This window comes from Cricetulus griseus (assembly GCF_003668045.3).
Source record: "Cricetulus griseus strain 17A/GY chromosome 1 unlocalized genomic scaffold, alternate assembly CriGri-PICRH-1.0 chr1_0, whole genome shotgun sequence".
NCBI classification, from domain to species: Eukaryota; Metazoa; Chordata; class Mammalia; order Rodentia; family Cricetidae; genus Cricetulus; species Cricetulus griseus.
Genome location: NW_023276806.1, coordinates 255,841,352 through 255,857,770, shown reverse-complemented (window position 1 = coordinate 255,857,770; position 16,419 = coordinate 255,841,352). Strand labels below are relative to the sequence as shown.

The window sequence follows — 16,419 nt, the reverse complement described above, 5'->3', positions numbered from 1 at the left end:
TTACAGGCTCCAGACACCAACGAGCTAGCTTGTGACAGGAATCACAAACTGAGATGACAGCTCATGACCAAAACCTCTGACTGTCCCTGGGAAGAGGAAATGTGACAGGCAATGAGAACAGACTTGGAGCTAGACAAAGTGGTGACAAAAGTCTTGGCTGTCTTGGCCCCAGGTTTTCTACTGGTTCATAAGAGTTCCACATAGCCATTGCATCTGTGGCTTGAATTCCTGAGTGACAGCACCTAAGCTCTGAGGTTTTGTTTAAACTCAGTGATTATTATTGGAGTTGCTCTTTTGAAGGAATCTGAGTCTTTGCATAACTTAGTCTTGAGAGGACCTGGCAAACAAGGTCTCATGCTGAGAACTGCTTAGGCAAAACTTCAAACACCAGGTAAGGCTTTGGCTTTGGTATTTGGAAATTGACTTACTAAGAGGTGCAATTTGTGTAACAATAAAGGAGGCTTTTGCTAAGCCACAGTCAGTCAGTTCATAAGAAGCCAGATCTCCTGCTGCTGTTGCTAATAAGCCTGAATTGTATTTTTGGAGTGGCCCTCTTTCTTCCACTGACACCCCCACTGCAACACAGAACACTACAGGTTCGTCTGCAGGGTCCTGCTCTAGAAACCCCTTGGTAGCAAGAGGCCCTGAAACACTTTACTTCTCAGTAGCTTCAGTAATACATTTTTTTTAGATTAGTATTTATAGTGTTGAGTATTCTTGAAAGTCACCAAAACCATTCTTGAAAGTCACCAAAACCATAGTTCTGAACATGTAAACTACATGTCCATGACTCTAAAAGTGCCTGGATTTACAAATCAGGAGAAAAATTGGGCTGAGAATTTTCTGGACAGCTCTGTAACTGTGGTAGATGACATTTAAATGATCACAGGCATTTAAAAGGCTAAGTTAGGCTAAGTTTGTTGGGTCCTGATTCTCCTTTCCACTACAGTACTAAGCCCATAATATCTAAGCCACAGAGGCTCATAAAAGTACCAGCTGACCAGCACTTTAGATAAGCAGAATAAAGAGTTTCCTTGGTAATTGTAAGGATGCTTGTTTGCTCCTGTGTGCCAACCACATGTTTCAGTGTGTACAAAGGCAGTAAGACTGAAGAGGCTGCACTGGCTGTTCTTCCATTGGACCTGTGTTCAATACCCAGCACCTACATAGTGGCTCACAATTGTTTCTAATTTCAGTTTCAGGGGATCTTACACCTTCTCCTGGTCTCCATAGGCCTTCATGCATAAGGTCAGTCAGTCTGTCTGTCTGTCTGTCTGTCTGTCTGTCTGTCTGTCTGTCCAGGGTCTCACCATGTATCCCTGGCTGGCCTAGAACTCAGTATGTAGACCTGGCTGGCATTGATCCCACAGAGACCTGCCTGCCTCTTGGCCCCCATGCTGAGACTAAAGGCACCATCACACCCAACCTAGTACTTCTTCAGCATCTTCTTTAAGATTGGCCCTCCTTCCTGATCTTCTCTGTGCACTTACATAACCCACTCCTTTAAGACCATATCCAATTTTACCTTTATTTTTACATGAACTAGAAAGTGAGGGTATAAGCAAGAAAGAGCCTACCTCCTGAAGAGACCAGGACACACGGTCCAGAAAGAATAGGAAAGCTTGAAGTCCAGTTTTTTCAAAATTATATTTATTTATTTATCTATTTATCTATTTATTTACTTATGCTCATGCCATGCATGTGGAGGTCAGAAGACAACTTGCAGGAGTTGGTTCTGTCCTTCCACTGTGGGCCCCAGGGATTAAAGTCAGGTCACAGGGCTTGGCAGCAAGCACTTGCATTGACTGAAACATCTTACCAGTTCCCACAATTTTAACATGATAGGTGGAGTTTAGTAAATTATTCAATGCTAGATAAGGTGTACAATGGTGTCTAAAATATACACTCATTATGTCTGCTCTTAGCTTGTTCTTCCTCTAGATATAAAGACACAAATACACATATTTACTCACCAACTGTATCCTGGTAGCTAAAATCAAGATGCTTTCTCCATATAGCTGCAAATAGCCACACCCACCTTCTGTAAGTCAGGCCCAAGGGTGAGTGTCTACTGGCCAAAAGGACGCTCATGAACTCCATGGTCTCTTTCTTTTCCATGCCTGCATTCCTGGGGCAGAAATGTCCACTTCAGTCCTTCCTTTTGAAAATCTGGAGACTTCTGGGACTCCCCCTGGAAAGAAAAAGATAGATGGGTAAGAGTCAATAAGCGTGTGATCATAACCACTGTAATGCAGGAGGGCACAGGAAAGCTGAATGCAATCCTAAGAGTATCAGAGGAAAGATGCAATAATGCTTCAACAGGTTGATTTTTATGTCTTTGCTTTCTCCACAGTTGTTTTTAAAGTCTTTTAAACAATCTTAATAATTTTGTGCTTGCGGTGGTGGTGGTGGTGGGGGGTGTGCACATTTGTGAAAGTACCCACAGAAGCCAGAAGAGGATGCCAGATCTCCTGAAGCTGGAGTTCCAGGCAGCTGTAAGCTATCTGATGTGAGATCTGAGAGCCAAACAATAATTTTGTTTACATGTGTGTGTGCATGTGCGTGTGCGTGTGTGTAGGCACATGCCTGTGGAAGCCAGAGGACAATTTACAGGAGTCAGTTCTTTTCTTCTACCCAATGGGTGGGATTGAATTCAGGTCATCAGGCCTGGCAGCCAGTACCTTTACCTGCTAACCCATCTCACCAACAGAAACATTTATTTATTTGTTTGCTTATTTATTTATTTATTTGCCTGGATCATTCATGAATGGAAGTAACACAAGTCTGTAAAGCTTTAAGTTACTACATCTAGATAAGTATTTTCTTCCAATCTATTGTCTGTAGTAACAACTTTGACAGCCATTGTGGACTTGCATTAAAGTTAGCTTTGTGAAGACAATGTCTTGATAACCTTTAATGTCCAAGTGTTTGTATATAAGTAGAATGAAAAAAGTAGAGATTCTTGAAAAAGGTATGGTGCCCTGGTAGCAGTGGCAGTAATTTACTAAGTCTTGAGGGGGAAAATATCAGGACCTATTTGTACTGATGGAAAGAAAACAAATGACAGAAGCTGAAGTCAGGGTGTACTGAACAGGAAAACACAGCCTGGAAAAAATTGATTTTTTTAAACACACAGACATATACAGAAAAAGCCCTGACCTATAATTTTTTAGTACTAGACAACTTCATCATAATGTTGTCTTGAATGTGTGAATACATATGTTGTGTATATTATATAAATTGCATTTTCATTGTCAGAAGGTTAAAATAGAAATAAAAATTAAAAATGATCCTCCTACAAGATAACCTTGTATATTTTGTGTTTATTTTTTTGTATCCAGAAATGAAATAGTTTTAGTTGTGATGAAATATCAAGAAAATGTTAGGACACAAAACATTGAATTATTCCTTTAGCCAATCATAGAAATTTTGGAGTTTGAATGGCTGACATCAACATACTTTATTTGGTTGGAAGGAAGAAGCCAACTGAAAAATCAGAGTTCTCAAAATGTTCCAGCCCTTTTCTTGCTGACTCTTAGTTTAGTCGTTTATCTCCTTCCCATTTCAGCTTCTTTTCTAGGAGCTGTAAGGATAGTGTTCCTCTCCTAACCGGATACCACTACACCAGAGTGTTACTGAAAAGAGGGGACCACCTGAAGCCTGGATACATGTTAATTACCACAGAGCTTTGTATGCAAATAACCAGAACAGAACAAAAAAACAGTTGGCTTCTAGAATGCTAAGCACTCAGGAAACACAGGCAGCAATTGAGAATTTTTAAACCATGTACAAATTGTTAAGTATTAACAAACGGTTAAAGAAAACAGCTATTACCACAATGATTTTTTCTCAACAATATTTTTATTGAGTATTCTCTATGTACTAGGCAATTGTTCACTATGAATACAATGGGGGGAAAGCACAGTAAGCAAAAATGACTTCTCGTAGAGTGCAGTTAGTGGGCATATATTAGTCAAAGAGACACATAACAATAAAATTATAACCATATGAAATGCTTCTACATAAACATACACTTTTATGGACGTTTTCTTCCAAGTGTATACGGGTCAGTATATTTGGATACTGATGATTTTTTAAGATTATAAACTTTAAAAATTGCACTATCAATGAAAGTATTACTTGTACACATAATTAAAATTATATAGGCAAGCCAGACATGTTGGCCCTTGGGAGGCTGAGGCAGGAAGACTTGTATATTTAAGTCTATCCTACAATTAATTTTAGGCCAGTCTGGGCTAGTGTGAGAAGCTGTCTTAAAGAAAATACCCCACAAAACCAAAATGAATTAATTAAACATAACTGCAAAATTAAACTCTACCCAGTCCCAATGGATACATCTACAAAACACTCTTATACCTAAGGCTGGGGGAACACTGTGGAAGAGGGGGCAGAAAGTATTCTAAGAGCCAGAGGAGTAGGAAGTTTGCTCTGAGAGTGTGTCTTCTAGCAATGTCAGAAGTTACACCTATAAAGTCTCACCAACATGACTGCCTAAACATGAGCTGACTAAGGAGGACACCAATAGACATGCCACAAGACCTCAACCTACACCTATTGGACACTGAGGAAAGCTAACAGTCTTCTCCAGGGAGGTACACAACAGTTGATTATCCAATACAAATTGTCATCCCTGAAAACATACATACAAGTAACAACATTATACAGACCAAACAGGTTATATTTAGGCATATATGTGTATGTAATAACAAATAATGAAAATAGAGACCATGAATTTGAAAGAGAACAAGGATGGTATATGGGATTGTTTGGAAGGAAAAACGGGAAGGGAGAAATGTTGCGATTATAATCTTGAAAAAAAAAAAAGAAATTTTATGAAAGGACATTAATTATACTGCTAATGAATACAAATGTATTCCCTAACAGTCCCTTCTGCTTTGTGGATGCTTTTTCTGCCTTCTAGGCCATCTTTCTATTCATAATGTCTCACAGAGCATGGAACCCTGGAGTGATCTTTCTGCTAACACTGCTGAACAATACAGTAAATAAAATACTCATACCTAACCATTCTGCTTCATCTCTAAAAAATGAAAAAGTGATATAAAGCATGCAAAAAATATGCATGCTTTATAGGCAAGCATATTAAACTTAACCCTTAAATAAAGAGTTAAACTCTAAATAAAGACAAAAGTGCTTATACCCCAAACCCCACATTTCTATTGTTTTCAAATAAATTATCAATGAATGAAGACTTAGGTAAGCTTTAGTGAGGAGATGCAATTGTTTGAAGTATATGAAAAAGAAACCACCTCACTTAATTCTGCTACAGCTCTCTCCTCTCCAAGGCCGCCTCCACTAACTGCCCCTTTCCCACCATACATACTGTTTTTATATGACCTATGTCCACTCTCCATTTTCTTCAGTCCCAGAAGCTGGGGATCTGATAAGACATATTTTTTGCATGCTTTATATCACCTTTTTATTTTTTAGAGATGAAGCAGAATGGTTAGGTCTGTATTGTTCAGCAGTGTTAGCAGAAAGATCACTCCAGGGTTCCATGCTCTGTGAGACATTATGAATAGAAAGATGGCCTAGAAGGCAGAAAAAGCATCCACAAAGCAGAAGGGACTGTTAGGGAGTAATGTAAGCAAACAGGGTCAAAGTAGGCATTTGTCCATATTTAACCATTACTGCTAACTTTACTCCCATATACCTTCCTTGCTCTCTTTCAAATTTATGGCCTCTTTTTTCATTATTTGTTATTACATGCCCATATATATATATATATATATATATATATATATATATATATTATCCTGTAATTTCTCACTGCTTAAATCATTCAATTAGAATTGTTCCTGGCGGGCTGGAGAAATAGCTCAGCAGTTAAGATATTCTTCCAGAGGACCTGGGTTCAATCACCAGCACCCACATGGAAGCTTACATCTGTCTGTAACTCCAGTTTCAGGGCTTCTGATGCCCTCACAGACATACATGCAGGCAAAATACCAATGAACACAAAGTAAAAATAAATTAAAAGAAAGATTGTTCCTGACTTAAATGTAATTCTATTACAACACAAGTTCATGTAAGAGATCTGAGCCCATTCCTAGTTTCCAAGATCATACTTTCAGTGCTGTGATAACAAATTAGAACATCTAACTCTAAGTTAGATGAAGTTCTGTATTACTTTCCCTGGATGGGCTCCAAAGCTAGATGTCATTGATCAAAGGGTGAAGCCAGCAGCATCTCCTGCAAACTACATTATCCTAAAAGCTCTGTTCCCTCTGCTGCTTTAGGGTAGATATGAAGAATGTCATTCCTTCAACTCTTGGAAGGGAATATTTTAGAAGAAACCCTAGATTTAGCTGGGTGTTGGTGACACACGCCTTTAATCCCAGCACTCGGGAAGCAGTGGCAGGTGGATCTCTGTGAGTTCGAGACCAGCCTGGTTTACAAGAGCTAGTTCCAGGACAGCCTCCAAAGCCACAGAGAAACCCTGTCTCAAAAAACAAAAACAAACAAAACAAAAAAGAAAGAAAGAAACCCTAGATTTATAAATAATTTTGGAATACACCCTGAAGCAACTCTGAATTTTTTTAAAGTGAAGGCTCAAAGTTCTCTATGTAGTTAAGGTAAGTCCAGCACCCTAAACTAGGTCTGCCCTACATACTGCTTCTTCCCTCTCTAGCCTTCTCTACCCCCTACTAAACTAGAGGGAAAGATTCTTATTCTGAAAGGGAGTAAAGTTAAATCTAGGTATGATTAATCCCTAGAGAAGTAGAATTGCAGCCTGAAAGTCAGTACAAATTGGCATTTTAATTTATCTTTCCCTAAACTCCTGCAGATTACTTCTTTCAACAGCAGAGGAGACATCTTCTGAAGAAGATCTCTTCTGAAACCCACTAGAGTTTCAGCTTTTCTAAAGAGCACTTTTTGGAGACACTCTACAGTTTCCAGGACAAGAGCACATTCAAGTCAAACTTCAGTTTAAAAAGAACGGGAGAACCAGGGTGTAAAAGTGCTTGCCAGGTAAGCCTGATGACCTAAATTCAATCCCCAGAACCAACTCCACAAAGTTGTCTTGTGCATGCCTTCTCATATACTGCACAGACACACACACTCACACTTTACTCTGGAAAAGTAGATCAAAGGTTATTCAGGTAAATACTTGATTCTGAGATGAGGTACAAACACAACATGTCAACTCTAGTGATATAAAGCAACTTATCCAAAATCAGAGCAAAGCAAAAGGCTGAGCATATTCAAGCACCTAGGTGTCTCACATCCATGCCTTTTCACAACAGAGGCCATGACTTGTAAGTTGGAATTAACTTAGGTTCTGGAAAAACTAGGTATGTATCCTCACCAAATGCAATCTAGGGAGCCTATACATAAGGAGATAGGGAAGGAATCCTAAAGAAAGATACTGGTAAGGCTGATTCTGCTCAAGTCTCTGTTGAGTCTGGTTACGAACTGCTGACAAAGAAATGGCAGAAGGAAACTGGAACAGAGTGTAAAAGACCCAAGGCCTGAGCCCAGATTCTCAAGTGCATCCTGACCAAGCACCTGAATGTAATGTCCTGCTGGAGCCCCATTTCCGGAAGCAACCAGGGAGAGCCAACACAAGGGCATAGAAGGAGCTCCACAACAGGAGACTCCAATGCCAGACCAGGACTGTCTTCTTCACACTCAGGCAGCACAGGGTACAGACTGTACAGCCTCATATTCTGACAAGAAGGGAGTAGCTCCAGAGGAGGACAGCTGCAGACTGGGGTGGAAAGCTGCAGGGTGGCAGTTCACTACTCTAGCTTCTTTCGAAGCTCAAATATGTACGGTGTCAAGACAAACACCCAGAAAGAAGTGTGAGATGAATACATTTATTCCAAAAAATTAACACCTTAAAAATAGTTAAACTTGTCCAAGCCAACTTCATAAATTCTTTAATCTTTTATTAAACAAAATGTACAACCCAAAACATCACACTATGATGGCAATAACTTGGGTAAGGGAAAGGTAGAGAGTTAGTTACATCTATGCTTGTGGAACAGAGAATGTGTCTAATCCCAATTTCAGATCTTTTAGAGTTCACAACAGAAGTGGCTGATAATTTAACATAAAATGTTACTGGACCACAATATAATGAACAAAGGTCAATTCAAAACTAAAAGACCTCAGAAACACAAACGCTCATGGTATTGAGCCAGGAATAAGCCTTACCGGTTTGTCGTCTTCCAAACCTGAGCCTGCCAGTTTTTCTTTCCTTTACTGAGGCCATTTCCAAATAAGTCTGCAAGTGACCAGGACCATTTGAAGCAAACGCAACAAAGTAAGGAAGGATGGAGCTAACATGCCAATAAGGGAAGTTAAACAGCAAGCAAAAAGGCTACTCACGTTGCATTTCTAACAATGTTAAGGTAGTCTCATCCGAATGAATGGAAACCTAAGGGAGGAACAATTCTTTCTTCAGAAGTTTTCCATTTCAGCAAGCTTTCTGGTGTTTCTCCCAGACAGCCATCAATTGCCCAGAAAAGTAGGTAGGAATACAACATAGTAACTGAAGTCAGCTGTTCCCTCCCCGCTCACATTCCATAAATGGCAGCCTCAAAGCCAAAATCAAAGCACACTTTGTGGTGAGCCAGATAGACATTTAACTTTAATGACAAAGAGAAAATAATTTGGCCAAAATTTTAAAAACTTAACAGAAAATATTTTAACAGATATGTAGAGAAGTTGTAAAGATTAATTTGTCTAAAGGGAAAGGAGTGGGGAAAATAGGCAAATTTCTTTAGCTCCCATGAACATTTACTGTGAAGGCTCCAGATGAGATTGCCAACTAGTCCTGGGTCAGCTGGGGTCCAATTTCTAAAACCCAATATGATTCATCCGTTCAGGTAGTCCTGGCTGCTGTAGTCATGAACACTAGATCTTGTGTGGTCTGGAATGACATCAACTGCAGCTTCTTGTTCAGTTATTTCCTGGGGGTCCATATTGCCTCCAACCACCTGATCCCTTGAGGGGGACCCTGAGGTTGGAGATTTCACCAAATTCAAAGCACTGTCATTGTCTTCACTTGCTTGAGAAACTACCTCTGAGACAGATACATTCACAATTTCTAGAGGTGGTGATCCCATACCCAAGGAATTACACGTAAGAAAGTCACCTGGCTCACAGAGCGGAGAGCACGGCTTCTCTTTTGGAGCTCCAGATGTCCGTGTGACAAAGTCAACAAGGTCTGGAAGGCAAGGAGATGGTCCAAGGCCTGAAGGGCCAACTGTCGTGGACTCCACTCTGAGTAAATCTTCTGGTAACTGTGACGTTCCCTTTACTTCCTCAGACAACATTCCTCCAGCCAACAGGTCAAGGGCCTGGTGTGTTCTCTCACCTCCTAAGTCATGGTCAACATTTTCTACAGGGTGTCCTGTTTCTAGACAGTTAGAAGCGATTCTCCCATTTCTGGAATTAGATGAACTATGTTCACCCTCTGTTCCAAAATTAAGCACCAAAGTTTTGGGAGATTCTAACAGAAACCCAGAAAAAGATTGTATTGGTTCAAAGTCACTGGGACTGGAAAGATTACACACTACAGATAGTACAGAATTTTCTTCACACATTTTCTGTGACAGGGCAGTTGGTGATCTATGTGCTTGTTCTATTTGAACATTGCGGAAATCAGCATGTACATCCCCCAGATTCCTCAAGGTAACAAGCCCCTCTGCTTTTAAATGTGTAGCTTCAAAGTTTTCTAAGGCTTTGCTTTCTTTTGCCACTGTTAGTTCTGGGTGAGTATCTTGTAGCTCCACAGCTTCCACCCCTGGTTTCTCTGGGCTCCCTTCTGGTTTCTTTGGACTCTCCCAAGTCTCTGGTTTCTTTAAACACATATCTGATCTAGGCGGGGATAGCAGAAGTAATTCAGGCACATCTTTTGGATTCTGGAGCAATGATGGAAATGAGTCTATTTTTGCCCTTTTGGAAGCAAGAGACTGATTCGATTCAATTACTACTTTGCTTGGATTTTCATGTCCTGTCATCAATTTCCTAGACTGTTCCACCTCTTTGTCAATTGTTGATAATTTTGGTTGTCCTATTTCTCCTTCCCATGTGTTTCTGCTGCCATGGTTCAAATTGGAATCTTCTATGCTGTGGAGTCCAATGTTGGTACCTGCTTCTTCTTCAACTGCTACCTTTTCTTTTAGTTCAGTATTTCTCTTCATTTCTCTTTCTCTACAATCCTCAGACTGGCCCAACTCTTGGTTCTTGTTTTGCTTATCTATGAAGTTAATTTCTACTAACTTCTGAGACCCCTTGGTATGACAGTGTGTATCTGACAGATGAGAAGCTGAATCTGTACCAGGTGGCCCTGGCTCTCCCAGGTCAGACTTGATTTTCCCCTCTGGAGGTCTATCCTTATTAGTGTCACTCTGGAAGGAAGCAGACGTCCACACAGCCGAAGTGTCTGTCTTTGGGACAACCATTTCATAAGGCCTATTTTGGTACAACCTTGTCAGAGGCTGTAGGAAGCTATAGCTGCTGTCTCTACTTTTGGGGTCTATATGATCTACAACTGACCATTTCCCTATGGACACCAGACCTTTTGGAATGGGATCTTCAAGTTTGCTGTTTACAGGAGCAGTGACCAAACCACTATCTTGAGGCAGATCCTCTGAGGACACACTACTGTTCAAAGTAGAAGTGGAAGAGATATCTGAATTTTCAGTTCTAAAGAGGCTGCTGTTTTCCCCGTTGGCCAATGGACTACCACTCAGCTTAGTCTCATGGGCCCCCTTCCCACCACTGCTGTAGAATATGTCATATAGGTCCTTAGCATTGGCTGTTGCTAAGCACAAATTTCGCTTTTCTAATTTTTTGGCCTGTTCACTGAATACACTTGAGAGGGGTGGTGGAGGCCGCACTAACATAGAGATTAGGGTCTGGTCCCTGTCACTCTCACTCACCCCAGGAGCTGTCTCATCAGAAGGAATGGCAGCTGGTTGTTCTGAGGCCGTGAAGGCTACAGGCAACCCTGAGTTCAAAATCTCAGGACCTTGGAAGCCAAGACCGAGAGTCTGAGATACAACTGAATTGGATTTCACTGGAGCTAAGACATTTGCTTGAGCAGGAGATGGGGCAGACAGATGAGGTATAACCAGGGGTGGTGGAGGTGGAGGTGGAGGTGGTGGCGGTGGTGGTGGTGGCAGAGCCAACAGTTGCTCAGGTACTTGGGATGGCTCATTCTTTTCAGCCAGTTCCACTTTTTCCTCTGGAGATCCCTTTAGAATCACCTCTTCCCCTCCAAAAGCTTTGGAGATGATATCTGGAGGCAACAGTAGATCAGATGAAGACTCTTTAACCACTGGCAGAGGTCTGGCAGAGGTCCCAGAGGATTTGATTGACAGAAAGGTGTTAAGAGGGGCAGGCTTGCTCACTGTAGCTGACCCTGACTTTCGGAGTACCATGGATGGGATAGGCAGGTTGGGTCGGATCTTAGTCTGCGTTGAGGTTGTAACAACAGGTGTCCAGGGACTGGTATGTGCCACAACAGTTTTCCCAGAAAGCTTAATTTTGATGGGCTTTGTCTTTCCAGTTTCGGCTTTTCCATCATCTTTGTCCTTACTGTTTTCTATAGTGTCTTCCTTAGGGGCACTTAGAGGCACCATTGAACCTTTTTCTTCTTCTTTCTCTGGCTTCTTCCAACTGAACTTTCCGAAAGACGATGCTATTGATGACTCCTTTTTTATCTCTTCTCTTACTGGGAGTTTGAGGCTAGCATTCCTTTTAACTTCACCCTTTTCAGGGGAATTCCCACCCTCAGAGAGCTGGTCCTCTAATTCTATGGAGGTTTTGTCATCTTCCTTTGCTTCTTTCACAACTTTTGCCTTTTTTTCTATCTTCTCCTCCTTTGGTTTCTCACTAAGTTTGCGCTTTAGCTCATTTTGCCGTCGTCGTTCTGTCTCTAGGACCACAGCCAAGCCTGCTTGGCGGTCCAGATTTCTTCGTTCTTCATACAATGGGTTTTCTTCCACATATTTCTGGAAAGAGAAAAGATAAATGCTCAATTATCAAGTTGCTATAAGAAAGTCTTGGCCATTTCCACTGCTATGACTCATTTAAGTATAAATCACTGGAAAGATAAACAACTATAGATAATTCAATTAACTTAGCATCGCTCACCAGGACTGAGAACTTCCTAGTTGTTAGATGGGATGTGAAATATCAGCAACTTTCTAACTCTGATATTTGACAAAGTCAAAGGAATTAGTACAGAAAAGTAGTGAGCTCCACAAGAACCACAAAGACCAACCTTGTATTTCTCATTGTGCTGGTGACCCTTCACATGTTGCTCTCCAGAAATTGGATCCCCCAAAAATTCCTCACAAAGTTGGCAGTAAAATCCAGTGATGGGAACCAGAAACTCAGAGCCTGAAAAAAGTAGAAAAGAGGAAGTAAGCCTGTTCCATCAAGGTTGACAGCAACCAAAGGCAAATCTCATCACTCTGTTTTGAGTCAGAAGTAGTGTTTAGATGAATCCCAAGGGCATGCTCTGTCTGGCTTAAGGCCTGAACTCTCTATTATTCTTTCTATCTCTTGGGTACATTGCCTAGCCTGGTTAGATCAGTACTCCCTATACCAGATCCATTCCTTAAGCTCTAACATGCACTAAGCATCTTAGAAGAGATTTAAAAACCATGTTCCCAAATAGTTAATTCACTCATTTGCATGAGAAGCTCTCAAGTAGGTACTAAGTCCCCATGGATCATCTGTAAACAGATGCAGTAAGCACACTGACTACTTGTAAAGACAAGAAACAAATTTCTGAAGACTTTTCAAAATTCTTAATAAAAAACATATCAAAATATTTTATATATTTTAGTTGAAAAGGCAGAGAGGGAGGAAACCTACCTTTTGCAGGAACAGTTATCTTGTCAGTTCGCTTTACAGTGTCTTGCTTAGCCTCACTCTGGGTCTTTGAAGCCCAAGGTCTGTTGTAGGGATCCAGTGTCTATTTGCAAGAGGCAGAGGCGCTCACACAACAGCACTAAAATCTCAATGACCCACTCTTTTCTTTTTCTTCCCCTAAATATCAGACCATGGAACCAGCAGTCCTTAGCTACCCACCCCCACCCACCAACTCTGCCAACTGTTTAAACGGAATCACCTGTGGAAAAGGTAAAAACATGTTAGCTCAAATACTAGAAATAGAGAAATAAAAATTCAGGTACTCAAGGAATCAAAAGAGACAGAAGCCTCACTTACACTTGTATGGTGTTTAGTTATAGTAGGTCCCCTGAACTGAGCCCTGGGGATGGTATCTCCTTTGTTCTTATCTCTTGACTCTTCAGACTAGGGCTCCTGCCCATTTGAGAATGTTTCATTTTCCAGCTTTGTAATGCAGATGGGTGCATAGAAGTTGGAGGGAATGAGGGTGATAGTAGAAAACAACAGTGGTCAGGATACCTACCTGTGTATGCTTCTTATTGTGCATATGGGTGAAGAAGTCAAACATGGTCCCACATATGGTGTTGCAGTCTTTGCACCAGTGATTACCAGCGTCGTAATACTCATACACAGCAACAGGTTGGTCAGATTGCTTAGAGGTTGGCTGGAGGCTTTCAGCAGAATTAGGGTTCTTAATACAGGACTTTTCATTTACTTTTGATTCCTAGAGAGGAAAACTTACACTTATAAAGAATTCAAGGCAGACTAGGTTTATATACTCTCAAAAAAGCAGATGGTTATAATCATAGGAAGTATGAGCATAGAAATTATGACCATATGTCTAGTGTCTAAAATAAAAAAAGTTACATAAGATGGTTAGAATCTTAATAGAACCTGTATTCAAAGCTCAAGAAAACTAATTAGGTCCTACAGTTCTTTCATATCAAGAACAAAACTACTGGACCTGGAGAGATGGCTTTTAAGAGCACTGGTGCTCTTGTAGAGGACCAGGAATCAGGTCCAAGTATCCACATGTTGGTTCACAACTGCCCATAACTCCAGTTCCAGGGGGATCTGACACCCTCTTCTGGCCTCTGAGGACATTGCATGCATGTGGTATACAACCATACATTGGGCAAATTACACACATAAAAATAGAATATTTTTTAAAAAACCACATATATTTATATTCTAAAGTTTCTCTAAAAGAATACCAAGATCATATGGGACAAGTGTGATGGCTCAGCAAGTAAAAGCTATATGACCCGAGTTTGATTTCCAGAATTCATGTAAAATACTAGATTTGGTATCATACATTTGAAATCCTTGCCCTCCTAGGGAGAGATAGGAGGTAGAGACAGGAGAAATGCCTGGAAGCTCATGGGTCAGCTAGCCTGCAATTTGAAGCACAGCAGAGACATCAAGAGAGACCCTGTTTCAAAAACAAAGTGGAAGAAGTAAGTTGTCCTTTTACCTTCTCACATGTGCTATCACCCACAAACACACACCCCTAAATTAAATGTAATTATAAATATATATATATATATATATATATATATATATATATATATTAGCCAAGATTGTGGAAAGGTTTGACTCCCTCTGATGAAGGGAATTAGAGGACAACAGAGGATAGGAGTCATTTCACTATACCCTTTAGTAGATATTGAATGTATTACCTATGGAAACAAATATGTTAAATTAAAATCAAAATAACTAGAAAGAGAAACAAATAGTAAAAGGTAGCTAGCAGGTTAAAGAACATAAAGAAAATAAGTAACAAGTCAAATCACTGCTCTTATGTGTCTTGGTACATATGGAAAGCCAATGCTGCACACAAATAAAATAGACAGTAATTTCCATGGAATGACTAAAGGAATCAGATCAAATATTCCTAAACTGCTTAAAAGTAATCAATAAAAGTTAATTATCTTTGAGTTAACAATTCTATTCATTGTGTGTGTGTGTGTGTGTGTGTGTGTGTGTGTGTGTGTGTGTGTGTGTGTGTGTACACATGCAAGGTTCATGTGTGATCTGGCATATGTTTGGAAATCAGAGAACAACTTTCAGGGTCAGTTCTTGCATCTACCTTATTGAGGAAAGGTATCTTTTGTTTCTGTTGCTATGATGCATATTCTAAGTTAGGTGGCTGTGGTGGTTTGAATAAAAATGATTCCCATAGGACCATAGGGAGTGGCACTATTAGGACATATGGCCTTGTTGGAACAGGTGTGACTTTGTTGGAGGAAGTGTGTCACTAGGGGGTGGGCTTTGAGGTCTTCAAAGCTCAAGCTAGGTCTAGTGAGACTTTCATTTCCAGCTGCCTGTCATTCTGATCTGAATGTAGAACTCTCAGCTCCTCTCCAGCACCACATCTGCCTGAATGCCACCATGCTTTCTGCCATGACTACAATGGACTAAAGCTCTGCAACTGTAAGACAACCTCAATTAAATGTTTTCCTTTATAAGAATTGCTGTGGTCAGGGTGTTTCTTCACAGCAACAGAAACCCTAAGACAATGGCCCTTGAGCTTCTGGCTCATTCTATTGTTTCTACTGGCCATCTCACTTTAGAACTGCTAGATTTATAGATAAAAATGACATTGAATCCCACTTTTTACAGGTTCTGAGAATTAAACTCAAGTTATCCAGCCTGTATAGTTAAGTGCTTCTGCCTGTTGAGCCAGCTAACCAGCCTGAATTCTCTCTTAAAATATAACTACCCAAATAGTTATCAATAATAAATGCTTTTATTTATATTTATTAGCCACTAGATTAAGAAAACGGCACTTAGGAAATGATAACCTTGGTTAGATGAATGACACTGAACAAGAGAGAAGAGAGACATACAGTGAGGTCAAGAGATAGGTAAGGGAGTATCACAACCACTAGCTTTGTGTGACGAGAGGATTGAGACTGTAGTAGCACTGAGTGTGGTGGTGCATGTCTTTAATCCCAGCACTCTAGAGCCAAGGGGATAACTGTGAGTTCAGGGATAGCTTGGTAGTTCTACATAGTAAATTTCAGGCCAGTCAAGACTGCACAGTAAGGGCCTGTTTCAAAAACGTACTTGAAAGCCTCTACAGCAGTCCCTAGGGGAAAAAAATAACAGAGAAGTTATATCGTTACCTGGTTGTTAGAGGAAGAGTTTGAGGTCAATAACTCTCTTTCTGGGCTCTTAGATTTCTCTCCTTTTTCAGGCTTCTCTGTAGACTCTTTACTGTCATTTGAGGACTTCAGGGATTTATCAAAGATGTCAATTCCCAGGATCTGTGCCACTTTGTCCAGTTCAGATTGCTTCTTTTCTGCTTCTTCTGTCTCTTTATGCAGCTCTGCAATGTCCTTCATAATGCTATCCTGCAGTCGACTCACCTCCATCAGAAGGGGATCTTTGTGACCATCCTTCTCCCTTCGCTTCTTGCGCAACATCTCCCCTGAATGGCCAATATTTACCAAAAGAAATCCAAGGGAGATAAACTAAGAGAATTCTTTTTTTTTTTTTAAT

The 16,419-nt window shown here is 40.5% G+C and overlaps 1 protein-coding gene across 3 annotated transcripts in view; it reads right to left on the bottom strand.

The window, feature by feature from the left end:
- Positions 1-1,628: 1,628 nt before the first annotated feature.
- Znf318 (zinc finger protein 318) overlaps positions 1,629-16,419 on the bottom strand; it is a 38,108-nt gene continuing 23,317 nt past the window's right edge. The window contains exons 6-10 of one of the 3 annotated variants that reach the window (XM_027389192.2): positions 16,044-16,357; positions 13,439-13,639; positions 12,880-12,979; positions 12,281-12,399; positions 7,844-12,008 (exon numbers count right to left, since the gene is read on the bottom strand). In XM_027389192.2, coding sequence (XP_027244993.1) covers positions 8,862-12,008; positions 12,281-12,399; positions 12,880-12,979; positions 13,439-13,639; positions 16,044-16,357 — 3,881 coding nt within the window. In that variant the 3' untranslated portion in view covers positions 7,844-8,861. Of the gene's footprint in view, positions 2,192-7,843; positions 12,009-12,280; positions 12,400-12,879; positions 12,980-13,438; positions 13,640-16,043; positions 16,358-16,419 lie in introns of those variants that run through there. The other 2 variants (XM_027389193.2, XM_027389194.2) reach the window with 2 other exon arrangements.